Raw genomic sequence first — 16150 nt, 5'->3', positions numbered from 1 at the left:
AACTCTCAGTGACAGTAAGGTGCCTAGATTTGATCATCTGATGAATATCATGTCTTTAGGAACCAAATAAGTAACATAAATTTTCTTAAACTTCCAGTCTGATTGTTGAGCTTTAGTCAAATTAGATGTTATTACCCAATCAATAAGTAGAAATTATTGACTTGAAAAGTTGAATAATGTGCTAGGAAAAAAAAGCATCTGAGTTAAAAGAATCAAGAATTTGGGAGAATTGGGTGTGACTGCAGAGGGGATCCAGTCAGGGCTGGAAAATTGTCCCAACTCCATGTCCTCCATTCATTGGAAGCATCATTTTCACCCTGCCTAAGTGTGCTGAAGCCTCATCAGAGCTCCATAGGAAAGAATGCTATAATCATTAATAATATTTTCTGTGAGCAAAGAAGGCCTGGTTACAGTCTAAAGCCCATGATTGCCTTGCTCCATAGAATTAGTCAGGGATAAGAAAATGAAGTCCCAAATAACTAAAAAGGCTTTTCTAACATCATCCATCTAGCTAAGGGCTATGGTGACATTTAGCAGGTAGGAGTTTCATCGTTTACATATAGCTATATATAGTAGCTTCTAGACAACAACTGATCTTGGTTCTTAGGACCAAAAAAAAAAATCTGTTCTAGTCAAGAGACAGCTATGAGTCTCTAATAGAAATCAAATCGTCAGAAGCCAAAAAAATAAGAGCCAGTTAGTATAGTGGTCTGTGCTTGATCTAATCTATGTCACCCTTTAGACAAAAGGAAGAACATGGCAAACCAGAAGACAGCTAATTAAAAAAATGCCCAAGGCAGTCTGTGGCATATTCAGAAACAATTCCTCTATTGAGGGACTGGCTCTGGTCTGCTGGGCCAAGTATATAAGAGGCTTTGTAGAGAAATGTTTTTTTTTTAATTTGAATTTGTTTTATTTTGTTTTATTTTTACTCATTGAGAAACTATTTGGCCAGACACTGATATGTGTGTGTGTGGTATGGTATGTGTAAATATTGTGGTCTAGCTAAAGCAAATTAGGTAGTAAGCAGGTAATTGATATCTAAAGAAAGAGCAGTGTTAATAATACTAAAACTGCTTATCGATACCACAAGAAGTTGTATATGTGCTCCTACAGCAAAAATGCTTAAATTCTGCATTACATATTCTGCCATTTGTCAGTCACTTGAGCTATAATTGCTAATGTTTGTGGAATGCTTGATATGTGCCATCACTGGACCAAATTTGAGTACTTTCTCTTATTTTTTAATGTCAATCATTCCAAAGAACTAGGAATATCCAATCTACTGAGGGAAAAACAGGTTCTGTAAGGGACATAATGAAATTCAAACCCAGGGTTATATGCTAAAGCCACCGCTCACAGCCATTGTGTAATAATGCCTCTCTCATTTAACTTCTCTGAACCCCTGTGTTCTTATCTGTATACTGGAAATAATACCAATAGAAGCATAAGAAGAACCAGTTTTTGTGTGTGTGAAAACTTTATAGTTTGTTAAGCATTATTCAGAAATAATGTGCTATTATCTGTAAATGAAGATTTAAACCAGTGAGCAGCATTTCATTGTCATATCATTTATTCTCTTCCATTGAGCAAATGTTATTATGTAGTTTTGCTAACATATAATTTATTTTCATGCATTATTAAACTTTTATCAACGACATCATTGATTCTTTAGCTAGGTACAACTCAGGCTTTACTTTTCTGTCATAAATTTATCTTTTTTCCTAAATGGTCATGCTCGAGGAGACTGCATAATTAACTTCAACTATAATTATGGTTATACAGTAATACACACCACTTACAGGTCTTCTGAATACTTATTATTTTGGCATGTACATTGTTTATCAGTTTTCATATTTCTCATTATTATTGCATTAAATCTTAAAGACAGATATGCTTAATAGATGTGAAATGTTGGTACTACACAAACAAAAGTATTTAGCTTAATTTTGCCAGTTAATCCCATCTCAGACTCCAAGGACATGTTGAAAGACCTTTGAAGGATTAGGTGAAAATATGATACTGTGTATCATAGTAAAGAAAGTTGATGAATATTTTTTCCCAGTTGACTATCTTTTCCCTTTCTCCAGATGACTGCTTAATGGCCAAAAATATAGCACATATATTTGTATCTTATGGTTATTTACAAATAAAAATCTTCAAACTTAATCAACATTTTGTTATATTTACTAAAAATGACTTTAAGAGAAATTGAAAGAAAGTTTAACACTGTAATACGAAACGTAAATTTGTATCAAATACCAAAAAATAAACTAATGAAATTATTTTAACAAGCTTTAGAAAGTGATTCATAGCTAGAATTTCTAAGTAAGGACTGGTAGAGAAAGTTTTAAGGAGAGGTTTAAGACAAGGAATAGGGTTAATTCTTCTCAGGCTCAGAATCTGATAATATGGGGAATTGAGTTTGGGCATTCTGAAACATGGTTTTTTGTTGGTCCTTTGATATTTTCTTACCATCAGGATTTTTATATTTCACAAGATATTTGATACTTCCAAGCATCACATCATTTTCCTTGCTATTTCTATTTAGAAATCATCCACAGCTTACTTGTATTTATTCAGTGACACTAGTGGTTTTTGTTTATTTGTTTGTAGGGGCAGGCTTTTCTAGGTTTAGGTCTACTTTGTTGAACTTTTTTATTAGTTAAAAAGGAAATGGCAAAGTGTGATCACACTTGATCATCACTTACAATAAAGGTACAGCAAGCATATTTTACCCATTTTTATTCATAGCAACTGAGAGCGCATTTTTTTATTGTATTGACTTGTTTTTATGTTTTGTTCTCTGTAGAAACGCTCCAGAGGCCAAGTGCTGTTTGATAAAGTATGTGAACATCTGAACTTGCTAGAAAAAGACTACTTTGGGCTTACATATCGAGATGCTGAAAACCAGAAGGTGAGTAATTAAAAGCAGTACAAAATACTATGGCTTGAACTGCTCATTACTGCAAGAAAGTGACCTAAAACTGAATTGGTAAATCTTTTCTCCACCTTCACTTACAATCCCACATTACTATTTTGAGTAGATGCTGTTAGTCACTTTATTTCTTCATAAAAGAAATTATTGACAAATTTCATTAATCTTGAATATTGTGGAAACAGTCAGTGTTTATTTTTCATGCTCGAGTTATTTATGGTTCCAGGAAAGCATTTTATATAGTGCTTTTTGGGGATGATATATTTCAGTGGTTTGAGCCAATGAGTATCAAATACATATATAAAAATCAAATACTTATATAGAAAACATGTTCACTGGCTGCTGTCTATTCTTAATTCATGTTACTATGCTTTCACGTTCTTGCCAAATCAGAATATGAGATGAGTTGTTTGCTGACCTGGTACGACACTTGTCTCATGTAGTTAGTAGGTATTTAATGTTTAATGTAATGCGTCTTTGGACTCTTACACCTGAGTAATGCAGTCTCTTCAGGGCTTTACCTCACTAATCCCCACAACTACCTGAAAAGTAAGAAAGAAGAAATCGTTACCATTGTATTGGTACTAGAAACTGAGTCACAGAAAGTTTGCTCATAGATGTTACATGTTTTGGTGCTGTGTGGTGAATCATACTTAATACCTGCTGAATTCACTGGACAATGTGTAACTTCATCATTAAACATTCGAGTGTTCTGAAGAGGAAAATCATAAATCTCAAGCAAATGTTCATTTGTTAGGAAAGTTTTCTAAATAACTACCTAAGAATCTGTAATCACAGAAGTCACTGTGTGGGACTGAATGGCTTGGACATCAATGTGCCAAGTTACATGTATCCTTAGTTTATTCTTGGAACTTATTTGAACATAGACTCCATCATATTTTCTCTGTTTCTCTGCTAGCTTGAATCCACAAAGGCATTGGTTGTAAAAGAAAAGAATTTGTCAAGAATGAATTGTGGACATGCACATTTTTTTCATTAGACCCTCGCAGGACCTGGAAAAGGGGCATCAGATGTGGGGGAAAGACCCAGCCTGGAGGGCCTTGAGCAACCACACATTAATGTGGGTCTCTACCTGGTCAACATTAAGTCATTTTTACTCTTCTCTGATTCAAATTCACGCTATCATTTCCTTTTCAGAATTGGTTGGACCCTGCTAAGGAAATTAAAAAACAGATTCGAAGTAAGTTCTTTCGGATTATTACTTGCAAAAATGAAGAATTTTTAGAGATTGGGGTTTTCTAAATTGGTAGCCCATACCATACTCACATTCCTGATGTGCATACAGTTTGTTGAAAGACAGATTAAGACCTCAAATTTTATCTTTGGCAAGTTAGCCTAGCTTAGGTCCCATTTTTAATGATCATAACTCGGAAATCAGATGACTATGACATTTGACCTATTCCCTTGCCTGTGAACTATGATTTAATCAAGTGAAGCTCCAGTTGGCAATTAATCATTTAAAAGTTTCAAATTTAATTATTAATGTTATATCAAGCCTAACTGCCATGGAAAGTATGAAAGTCAAGCTAAAAATAACAGTCATTTAATCATTTAGAAATGGAATAACAAGTTGGACTGAAGTTTACTGTCTGGTGACAACCTCTTTTCTTGGTCCCAAAAGGCAAATTAAGAAATGCATAGTTCCTAATAGATAAAACAATTGCATGAGCAACTCACAAAATTGAATTACAAATAGCTGATAAGTATTAGACAGGTGCTAAATCTTACTAACAATTAAATGCAAATTAAAAGGAGACATATTTTACCTATTCAGATTAGCAAAGATTTTAGAAGTTTAATAATACCTGCACTGGCAATTATGGACACAACTGATAGAAATATAAATTTAAAAAGGTACTTTGTGTCGGTATTTATTAAAATTTAAAATGTCCTTATTTTTTAACCCCTAATTTTACTTCTACAAATTTATCCAGCATATATATGAGAGAGGAAAATGTACATATGTGTACATGTATGAAAGTATATCATGATACTCTTTGCAATAGCGTAAGACTAAAAACAACTTAAATATTCATTGATAAAGAAATGATCAATCATGGAATAACCATAACTTGAAATACCAAGCAACTATTAAATAGAATGAAGTAGAATAAATGTGTCTTAGCTCTCATTATTGAGACATTAGTGAGACAAATTGTATTTGTTTAAAAAAAAAAAACATGTATATAGGCACATGGAAATATTTTAGAAGAATATGAAATATATTAACAGTAAATACCTCTAGAAGTGCCACTGTAGTGTAGGATTTTGAGAAAGAGGAATAAAAATTATATTTTTAACTCTTTTCTGTAGCTCTTTTACCATAAACATGGGTAATCTTTATAATTTTCAATAGCTAGTTAAGCTTTTAAAAGCAATTCATTTTTATCAATAAAATCTAGATTACTTTTCCTGAACAACTAATTCTAGTTGAACAAATTTGACCAGTTTATTGATAAGAATATCATTCTCATTGAAGTTTTTAACAATTTACTTTTAAGAGTAAAGATATTTCTGGTGCCTTTGAATGTGTTGAAATATTAAAATATGCCAAGTACTAATAAGAAGTAATTAGTAGTGAGCAGTTCAAAATGGTTTAATAATAGATAATATCTCTAAAGAAGAAAAAGTGTCACTGTACTTCTAGATATTAGAGAGCCTGCTGATTATTTATACAACTATAACATCTTTACCACATTTTTGAGAAATTTGATGTTTTCACTAACCAGAAACTTGTTGAATAGTTACATAGAAATAAGTTGCGATCGAAACCAGAGACAGCTACGGGTTTGATAGTAAGTGTAACTACTCTTTTTGTTCCAGGGAGTCCTAATAAAAATTTTAAGATAATGACTGTATTCTAAGAATCTTCTTATGGAGTTATTTAAAACAGATGTGCTGAATATCCCTCCTAACATTTTGTGTGCCTAAAGTCCTCTGTATTCCTCTAACTAATGAAATGCTGTTTTGTACTTTGGTGATTTATAATTACAAAGCACTTTGAAAATATATTAAGTGTTTAAGAATAAGTCACAATACTGTTACAGGAAAGGCTGTATAAACAGTCGATTGTCTTTTCTATTGTTATTGGAATTCTTCTTTTTCCCTTAACTTTCCATTTATCCTGTCTCCTACCTTTCTTTCTAAGAGAAGAAAGCTAAAGACACAATCAGAACATAAGACTGAAAGGATATTTTTCATCATATTGTTCAGGCAGTGTTTGTGACTACAAAATGAAGAAAATTAAGAGACAGTCTTGCGGATAAAGGAGAGAAATGAGAATTAGGATTTTTTTAAAGTGGAACTTGGTATTTTTACCTATATTTCTTATTGTTTTGATATACTAAAATTCCCTCTTTCCACAAAAATTTACATTCTACCAAGGCAGAGAAGTTTTATCAAACTATTATAATTATTGTACCATCACCTCCTCTTCCTAAATAAATATAAATGATAAAAGGAACTTTCCATCCTTTTTATGCTGTATGTCTCTAGAATGCAATCTTCAAGAGACTGGCAATCAAGCTTATAAAGATTTTAAATTACAAATTTATGAGAAATAGGAAAATTCTGAAGCTGAAGTTTCTTATGAAAAAATTCTAATTCTAGTTATCTTTTATTTATACCTGAACTCAAAATTTTAATGTAGTATATTTTGTAATATAAATACAGTATATTTACAATACAGTAAGTTCATGATAATGATATAGAGTATATGATATATAGTAATTTTATGCTATGAAGGCAGTATATTTAGAAATTTTAAGATTTGGCAGGCATAGAAGATTAAAATTAAATTTTTTTCATAAGAATGAACTCTTCAGTTTCACAATTTTCTATTTATCATAAATTTGTGATTTAAAATGTTATAGCAGCATTATATGAGTATCATTATAATGCATTCAAGCTGTTTCATTTCCTGTTTCTAACCAGCGCTATCATCTGAGCAGATGTAGGCTTGCAAGTCTATGTATTGCATAACCATATCCTCCCAGTTGATCTGCCTCTGCCATATTCTTTGCAGGGATATGTATTTAACTAGATTTTTTTTTTTCTTGACTGGAATGTAGGTAGTAGTTTTCTTAAACTTTCCCATTGTTTCAAAATAATGACCTGCAAAGCCTTGTGATTATTTGGGTTATAACTTTAGGCAAGTGGATTCTTTAGGATTGGTGATTTTCAAAGTGTGGTCCCCACACCTAACTGTGTTAATCTCAAGGGGGTTTATTAAAAATGCAAGTTCCTAGGCCACATTCCAAATCTCTAGAATAGTAGTCTTTAAGTGGAGCCTAGGAATTGGCATTTTTAATAAGCACCTCAGATGCTTCTTAGGTCCACTATAGTTTGAAACTCACTTTCCTGGATGAGGATTTTTGCACTGAAATATCTTTCTTTTATTACTTTTTAGTTTCCAACTTAGAGTGTTTTCCCTGAATTTATTATGAGATTGTTTAATTACATTGCTAAACTATTCATTGGATTCAAGGCATACTTTGAAGTGGTTAAAATTATAAAAGAGCAATAAATCCATTTCCCACAACTACTTCATTAAATTCCACTTGTTTGGGGGAAAGCCAGCTCTCATTTATGAACCTTATCAGTGGCAAGCATAGAAGGGACTCATCTTAGCAGGAAAGAATAGGAATCAATAGGAAAGTAAACCAAATCAGACTAGTTTTAGAATAACAAAAGGAAGGACTTTTTTGCAAACAGTGGGAAAGATAATCATTAGACACATATTTGATTGACAAATATTTTAAGGCTTGTAATTCTTATAGCTCATGGTTTAGTAATATTTTTCTGAGTGGTTTAAAAATAATATTAAGCACTCAATTATACCTGTTCTTATGCCAAGTCTTTTGTAAGACACCTCAGATAGTAGCCCTGAGGTGGGGAACTTTAAGGGTAATATGAATGGTAGTGTTAAGGATAAACTAGAATTAATAAATGGACCCATGCCATTTATGCTAGAAATCTAGGCAGATAAGTATTTGCCACTTAATAAGAGAATAGTGCAAAGGAAGAAGCTAGGAAGTACTTTAAATACTATCCCTGTCTTCTGAATGTTTGGAAGGGGTTCATGGAAAAAATGGAGTTTCCAGATGTCATTTAATGGGGAGAAAGGAGTATTTGGAGGCCTTAGGAGAGTATTGAAACATAAGAGTTGGATTGTGAGGTCACAGAATCACAGAGTGAAAGGAAGACCGTGGCTATATGCTGTGGAGATTAAAGACTTCCAGTATGGCACATGCAAGCAGGACCTACGCTGTGGCACTTACAGTGTGGTTATTGGGTGGGGGGATCAGATGTAAACAGTGTCCCAGCAAAGGAACCACCCAGGCTTTAGTAAATTACTTCATCAGAAGGCCAGGAGAAAAGAACAAGATGAATGTAAATTAAAGAAGTGACCATGTACAATAAAATGTAGAAAAAAAGAAAAGATTTTTTTTTTTTTTTATGTTTATAATGATAAACCACACGCAATTAGAGATAATATAAATAAACGGAAGAGCTTACTAAGACTGAATAATGTTTCAAGTATACACGTGGACAACACAGAGAGTAAGTGCCTGTGAGCCAACATCTGATTGACTCTTCACTGCTGGAGAGGTCGTACGTAGTTGCTACGGGATAAAGAAAGGCAGTGTGTAAAGAGGACTTGTCCAAGTCATGGGCATTATAATAAGGAAGTGTGGAAATTGGTAGTGCACAGTAAATACATTCAACTATCTTTAATCAAAACTTTCCCTGAGTAGGAAAAGAATTTTCAGCTGCTCATAGAACAGCTCCCTTTTTAAATATTCACTATCATAAAATAAAATAAAAATATTTTGAACAGTTCCTTGACATGCATTATAATGGGATTTGACCTGTAATAGCAAAGGAGAAAGGACAAAGGAAATGGGATTGTGTCTGTAATGTTGGTATGCAAGCCATCCAGAACTTCATAGCAGTAGATCCAGTCAATTCCAGACTTGTCTGATCGAGGATTATCCATATTGTTCACTTTTCCCCCTCTTCCAAAGGCTTACCTTTGTCACTAAGAAAGGGAGGAAATTAATTTCCTCCCTAGTTAGAAATGCCAGTAAAGGATTTGATTGCAGAGAAGATTAGAAACTAGATGAAGTTTCAGACTTGTCTGTGGATTTTATTTAATGGAGACTTTCCTGTTTTCCATTAATGACCAAAATTTGCCTCCGTGTCAGAACTTGGAGTTCAGGTAGTTCTATTTATCGATTAGAATGCTAAGTAGAAAGGGATTTTCTAAGGTTTTATTCTCATTTTTTTTCTCATCTCTGCAGGTGGTGCTTGGCAGTTTTCATTTAATGTGAAATTTTACCCACCAGACCCTGCCCAGCTATCTGAAGATATCACCAGGTATTTGAAATTTGGCTATAAAAAAGGCAAGCATCTTGAGAGAGTTGTGCTTCCCTTGAATTCTTCGGGAAAGAGCATGCTTACATGCTTATGATCATCCTCGCTAAAATGGCAAACAAAATGCAACCGAATGAGAGGAAACATTCCAATGAGGAGATTTGCCAAATCATATCTGTTCTCAGTTGAATCTTTGATAATAAGCCAATACTTCCTCTGCCTGACCCTGGTGAGAAAATGTGGAGTTGGGATACTGTCATCCACCCACCACAACCAAATTGGATGGGATTCAGTCTTAAATTATATAGCCATTCTTAGTGCTTCTGCTTTAAAACTTAGAGTAAAAATATGTCTTTGGATGCTTAAGCCTTTTATATAACCAATCTGATACTTAACAGCTATTTAAGAAAAACACACCCACGGATGCACACATAGATACGTATCAATACATGTATATTTAAGAGTTTGCTTTCCATATCCTACAAGGAAAACAATTAATTCATTTTCACAAAAGAAGACATTGAGACAGGAGTCTAACAAACATATTCTGGGGTGGTGACTGAGCTGTGAGTGTTAGAAGGGATTCCTTTGTGAAATGGTCCTGTGTGTGCCATGTGCTGTAGGTTTCTCTGCATTCCATTCTGGATCCTCGGACTCACTCTGAGAGTGAGTAAGTTTATTGCCCATCAGAGCGATTTTGTGCAGTGCGTGCTGAATTTTCTGTGCAAGACGCACACCCTTGGAGGGCTTTTCAGAAAAGTGAAATTGCTCAAAAAGCTTCAGTCTCTTGTTATGATTAAAAATAATTTCAACAGACATTTTAGGGGAAGGGTAAAACCTAGCTCCAGACTATTTTTTTATATTTGCATTAAATCAGAAAAAAAATTATAGTTCCTTATTTAAAGATTTTTTTTTTAGTAATATGGAGGAACTATTTAACTGGCTAACTTGTGGCTATAGAGCCTATAATACCTAGACTGAAATTTAGTACATGCTTCCTTTCTATCTGTGTAATGTTTGTAGAGCCTGTGAAATGTTTAGAAATTTTTATATCTGACTTACATAGAGTTTACTTATATCAGCTTAAAATCATATTTAGAGGAGACCTTAAGATTTTTCCATAGTCTTCAGCTTCAACAGAATAACAGTTTGTTTCTTATATGAAAGGTATAAGGTGTGTTTCATTATTGTGTTCATATGCTGGGCCATGAAAGATATTATTAAAACTCACCAATGTCAACTCTTACCTCAGAGTCTTCTGTAATTAATATTATATCTATAAATCTTAAAAGCAAAATAACAGAGAAGATAAGTCCTCTATTAATGGAGATATTTTTATGTTACCTTGACTATGGAAAATGTTTTATACTCCCCCAATTTAAAACTGTTTACTTATAGTGATGAGCTTCTCAGATTTTAAGGTTGTAATTCTTCAGTTAGTCTTGATATCAGTTGAATTCTAGGAAGTTATCTAAATTAAAAAAATGAGAAATTGAAACAGAAATTATTCATTATTATCAAGAGATTGTCTCACCAGGAATGCAGGAAATTGAGAGCAGATTTTATGATGGTGCAACTGTTGAGTTACCTGAAATTCGTCTTGGTCATATGACTAAAGGTCATAAGACCTTTAGTTTAGACATCAAAATGAGACTTCCTTAAGGATCATTGGGACTCAGTTATATTTAAGAGCTCCATGCTTTATACTATAATACCCCAACCAAAGATTTCAGGGAGGGCATTGGAAACTATTCATTTGACTTTAAATGTTATTTTAAAAGATGTTAGAGGAATATGTCTTTAAGTTTCTTTTACTGTGTGCCTTATTAGTAAAACCCTGTTTTGTTATGATCACTGACTTGTCTCTAGATGCCCTTAAATATTGTTTTATAACTAAGTATTTCTCCCTTATATCTAGATCAAAATATAGATGCTAGAAAATTTGTCCTCATGTGATTATTCGACAGGGAGAAATTAGTTACAGAACAAATTATACTGAGTGGTTTTTTTTTTCATGTATCCCAATGCTGGCTTTTTGCTTTATTGTTTTTGGCTCCTGGAAGGTACTACCTCTGCTTACAATTGCGAGATGACATTGTGTCTGGAAGGCTGCCCTGCTCCTTTGTCACTCTTGCCCTGTTGGGCTCCTACACGGTCCAGTCAGAACTGGGAGACTATGACCCAGACGAATGTGGGAATGATTACATTAGTGAGTTCCGCTTTGCACCAAATCACACTAAAGAACTGGAAGATAAAGTGATCGAGCTGCACAAAAGCCACAGGTTAGTGATATAAAATAAACCCCGTGAACATTCCATTTAAGTTGTTCCTGGATGGTGAGCATCACTTACACACCCACTTTGTCCAGGACTGATTTCGGTACATTACCAATGGAACTTTGCAGAGTAGAGTTCTCATCTAGGTTCAGTTCTGGGATAGTTAGGTTCTCATTTAGAAGGTCTATTTGTGATGTTTTCTTTAAAAGCCATTTTGTCCCTTATTCTTATTCTTCCCTCAGAGCACAAATCTGTTGGCGCCTTTATGGGGACTTGCTCATTAGATAGGAAGAGAGCTAAGTAGAAAATATTACAGCCCCACTAGGTAAAAGAAAAGCAGTATTGTAACATTTTTGTTGTTGTTGTTCTTATCAGAGGAATGACACCAGCAGAAGCAGAGATGCATTTTTTGGAAAATGCCAAAAAACTATCTATGTACGGGGTAGATTTACATCATGCCAAGGTATGTGTTTTTTAAACCCCAAACTTTCTATTTAATTTTATTTAAGTCAGTGTTGTTGCTATAAGCTGGTGATTTTTATTTCAGTTCATGTAAATGAAAACTGTGGGAATTAAAATCTGTCTTTGCCTTTTAAGGCCAGCCCAATGATAAAGAAAATTTAGCTCTCTGATGTTTTACCGAGGGGTTGGCTCTGCATGGCTCAAACTCACATAACTCATGGTCTCAGCCCTCTGAAAGCCCTCGTAGGCAGAGCCTCTGATTGCCTGGATTCAGTTAGAAGTTTATCTTCATATAATAAACTCTGAGCTTACCCGCCTTCCTGGTCTCCCCCACTTTGTGCTGACATGTGCCCTTTGTTCCTGCCAGATCCTGTCTCCCTTTTCCTGGAATATGCCCAAATTTGCACTGTCCTGCCCTTTCTTGTCTGTCTGTCTGCCTAAACTCAGCCAATTGTCCAATACCCAATGTCACATCTGTTCTGTGCCAAGTACTGTTTATGTCTCTGTTCTAGACACCCACCAGGCACTTAGTAAATTCATGTGTAATTTAAATAACTCCATTTCTAAAGTTTAGGCATTCGGACAAATAACCAAGTACTTTAAAATAAGATTGTTATTTTATTTTATTATTTTTTTTGGAGGTGACTTAAGCAATAAAAATTAATTTTGTCACAGTTTTGGAGGCTGGAAGTTTAGGATATAAAATGTTATTTTAAAATTCAGCTAAATTAACTACCCAAGCTAAGGACTGCCTGGTTGCTTGGGAAATTGTGAAACGTTAAAGCTGTAGCTTGGCTGTGGTGTCTGGGGAGGAAAAAAAATGGGATTGGACTGTAGGAGGGTAAAGGTTGTAAGGATGCTCAGAGCCGCTTTTACTCCATGTCATACTTTTTCCTAGAATCTCCTTATTTTTCAGCAGTGAGAAAATGAGTATATGGACTATTAGTCTGTTATTTGAACAGCTATGAAAAAAATCCTGTGGAAGCACAGGCAAGCTTTTATGAAAACTGTTATCATCGAAACATGAAATTTGTTAAGATCTTAGGGATGGATGCCGGTACTTCAGCGTCATTAATAAAGATCAGTATTTGAAGTTCAGGGGCAGTTTCTTCTGATATGGTGTGACAAGATAACATCATTCTGGTTATGGGAATGTGCCTTTACTTACTGATACACAGGGTAGTCACCAATTTCATGGTCTGGAACTCACAAGAACATGCAGTTAAAGACTTCCAGGCAAACAAGTATCATATACAATCAAGTTTGGGACTAAGAAATAGAGTTTCAGCTGGCTCTGTTCAAACAAACATTCCAACAACCCTGAGGACCCGTGGGAAGGAAATCTGTGATCCATAGGTTTGGTCGATGCTGCATGTGGAGATGCTCCCTGGTTGGCGTGTGGGAGCAGACTAATCCACAGTGAGTTTGGATGAGAAAATAGTGGCTGTCAAATAAATGCAGATTTGATTGGTTATGTCTGTAGATCATTTTGTACATCACACAGGATGAACACTTCCAAGGCCTGAAGCCCTGAGCACTAACGAGCAAAATCTCAGATTTGGCTGGGGCTTAGCCCAGGGATGTGCTGGTGTATTAATGCCAAGCTCTTTGACATTTGTGTGTAATTAGAACAGCAGGTGTAGCTCTATTTACTTGCCAGTTCATTATTATTATTTTTTTTCACTTATTTTGCAGTCAGAGAACAAAGGTGTTTCACATTTTCTGCCAGGTATAAGGCAGGATGAGGATTTAAAATGAAAATAAGACTGCTTTTCTGTAGTTTATCCTTAGGTGACTAAAAGATAAGAAGGAAATGAAGATAGCCTGAAAACTTGAGTGAATCGAAAAGTATTTTTGAATTACACATGGTGATTCACTTAATGCCCAGGGAAAATAAATAAATAAAAGATTAGGGCATGCATTTAGGGAAGTGCAACTCAGGATATATCAGTGTTCCCATCAGTAAAAATAAAATCACTTAACATTGCTATAGCTACTGAATTAAAATAGATAGCTGCAATAATATGATTTGAAATTATGCCAATTAAAAAAGAAAGACTTAAGGAAGTGCAAATGCCACCCGTTATAGGATTTCATCTGAATATTAAGTATAATAAATGATTCAGTTATGGATCCCATTTTCTCATGCAGCCACACTTCATTTCCGTAACAGGAAATTTACTGAATTAAATTAGAGCTCATTTCCGGTTGTAAGTGAGATGACTTTCTTCTATTGATGGTATGAAAGGCTATGAGCTTTAGGACCCATTTAGAAATTCTGAACTGCAATCTTGAACTTCACAGCTCTGTACAAAGAATAAATAACTATATTAGATGAAGGTCCCTTGTTTTGGAAAATCTATTTTAGATGCTCTGATTTTTTTCTTAAGAAGGCTGTCTCTGCTTGTTTGTCATCTTATGTCAGTCTGTATAAGCTCTGTGAGAGTCCTTTATTTCATATAATATTCTAAAATGTAGTAGCTATAAATTCATATTGGATATCCCATGGACCAAGTGATAATGAAGGATGACAGAGTTTGAACAGTGATTTTAAATTAAGGGGTAGTGTGCTTATCTATATTAATTATGAAAGACTGAGATCATCCAGGCTTTCTTCAGTACTCCCTGCTAAAGGAAGCATTAGATGTGTTCATTAATAAGGAAACACGTATCCCCAAGAAAGACTGATGTTATAGTTTTCAATATAAAAATTTTATTAACCTAACTTTAATACTATGGGCTGTGGCCAAATACTTGATATTCAGAGTATTTTGTTGTTGTCGTTACTGCATGATTAATGAAATGTTCAACAAGCATGTAATGACTTAATACATGCTAGATGGGCACTGTGTTGAACATGCAGTTACCAAGATTAAACAAAACTCCTGCTATCCACCAGCTTACAGTCTCAAAGAGAAGGAAGATGGGTGGGAATTAATTGCAGGACCATTTGCTTACAGTATGCTAGAAATAACAATGGTATTGGGACACAGAGAAGTGCATGTTGGAAGGGACAAGGAGAGAGGAGGGAGCAAAGGAGTGTTCCTGCTCTACCCCATGAAGGGATTCTGTTTTCTTATGATCGAAAGATACCAATGGGTGATTTAAAAACAGATAAAATAATGAAAAATGTTTTTAAATGTCCTTTCCCTCTTTAGGTCATATGCATATTTCCTAAACTTATGTTCTTTAGCAAAAAGAAAGTGAATCAAAGAGCAGTTATTCAAACGGCTCTCCCTCATGCCTGCATTTCTGTTCATGGCGTGAGATGGTCCCCTCTGAGCAGTAGTGTGAGCAAATTGGCTGGTTCTAAAGGATCAATAATGCCAGCTACTTGTCAGCATCAGGTTATAGCTTTTAAATTGCTCTTTCAAATTAAAGCCCTTGATAAGTTGTGGGCAGTTTCTTATCTTTGAGTTCTCAAATATTATTATGTTGTAATGTCCAGACGTCAAGTATTTCTACTCCTGTAATTTCATATCTAATGGACTGATACGGTTCCAAAGTAAAATATTTCATTTTAAATCAATTAGATTATATTTGTAAACTTATATTTTCCAGAAATGGACCAAAATATTTATTTTTGACTCTGGAAATGTTCATCTTGAGCCTTGCACTAACAGGATTTAGGAAGTAAATTCCCACAACATGGATGAGTCGGAATCTCTTGTTTGGATTCTGCCATTTCTCCCTCCTCTCTTTGCTGGTGCTGCAGAGTGACTCAAAGCTAGGGACAGCCCTGCTGATGAGTGTGACAAAAGAGCTCAGCTTTGCCCACATGCCCTCTGCTTCCAACAGTCAGTGAGACACAGGGGTGGACACTGCATTTCACACAGAGTCCTGCCTCGGTCTTTTATTTTTACCCCACTCAAGGCCATCACAATGTTAATTTTACCCTGCTTTCACCTGATGCAACATTTAGGGGGCATAGATTATACATGGGACATCTCCTGAACTTTATGTAACATTTCTGATAACCTCCGGGACCTCTGGGCATAACACATTCCTATGAAATGACCTAAATATGAAATGCGCAAATAGCAAAGGAAATTGCAAATGTAGCATGATTCAACTTTTG

General features: G+C 34.7%; 1 protein-coding gene across 4 annotated transcripts in view; it reads left to right on the top strand.

Annotated features, from left to right (window-relative positions):
• Positions 1–16150, top strand: part of EPB41L3 (erythrocyte membrane protein band 4.1 like 3) — a 217473-nt gene that overhangs the window by 165554 nt on the left and 35769 nt on the right. For all 4 annotated transcript variants that reach the window (XM_015595790.2, XM_006920069.3, XM_025038693.1 and 1 more), the window contains 5 exons: positions 2813–2917; positions 4097–4139; positions 9262–9337; positions 11398–11616; positions 11986–12073. In XM_015595790.2, coding sequence (XP_015451276.1) covers positions 2813–2917; positions 4097–4139; positions 9262–9337; positions 11398–11616; positions 11986–12073 — 531 coding nt within the window. The remainder of the gene's footprint in view (positions 1–2812; positions 2918–4096; positions 4140–9261; positions 9338–11397; positions 11617–11985; positions 12074–16150) is intronic.

This window comes from Pteropus alecto, unplaced genomic scaffold (assembly GCF_000325575.1).
Source record: "Pteropus alecto unplaced genomic scaffold, ASM32557v1 scaffold146, whole genome shotgun sequence".
In the NCBI taxonomy this organism is placed as follows: domain Eukaryota; kingdom Metazoa; phylum Chordata; class Mammalia; order Chiroptera; family Pteropodidae; genus Pteropus; species Pteropus alecto.
The sequence above is the reverse complement of the archived record's forward strand: the minus strand, read 5'-3'. Positions and strand labels throughout refer to the sequence as shown.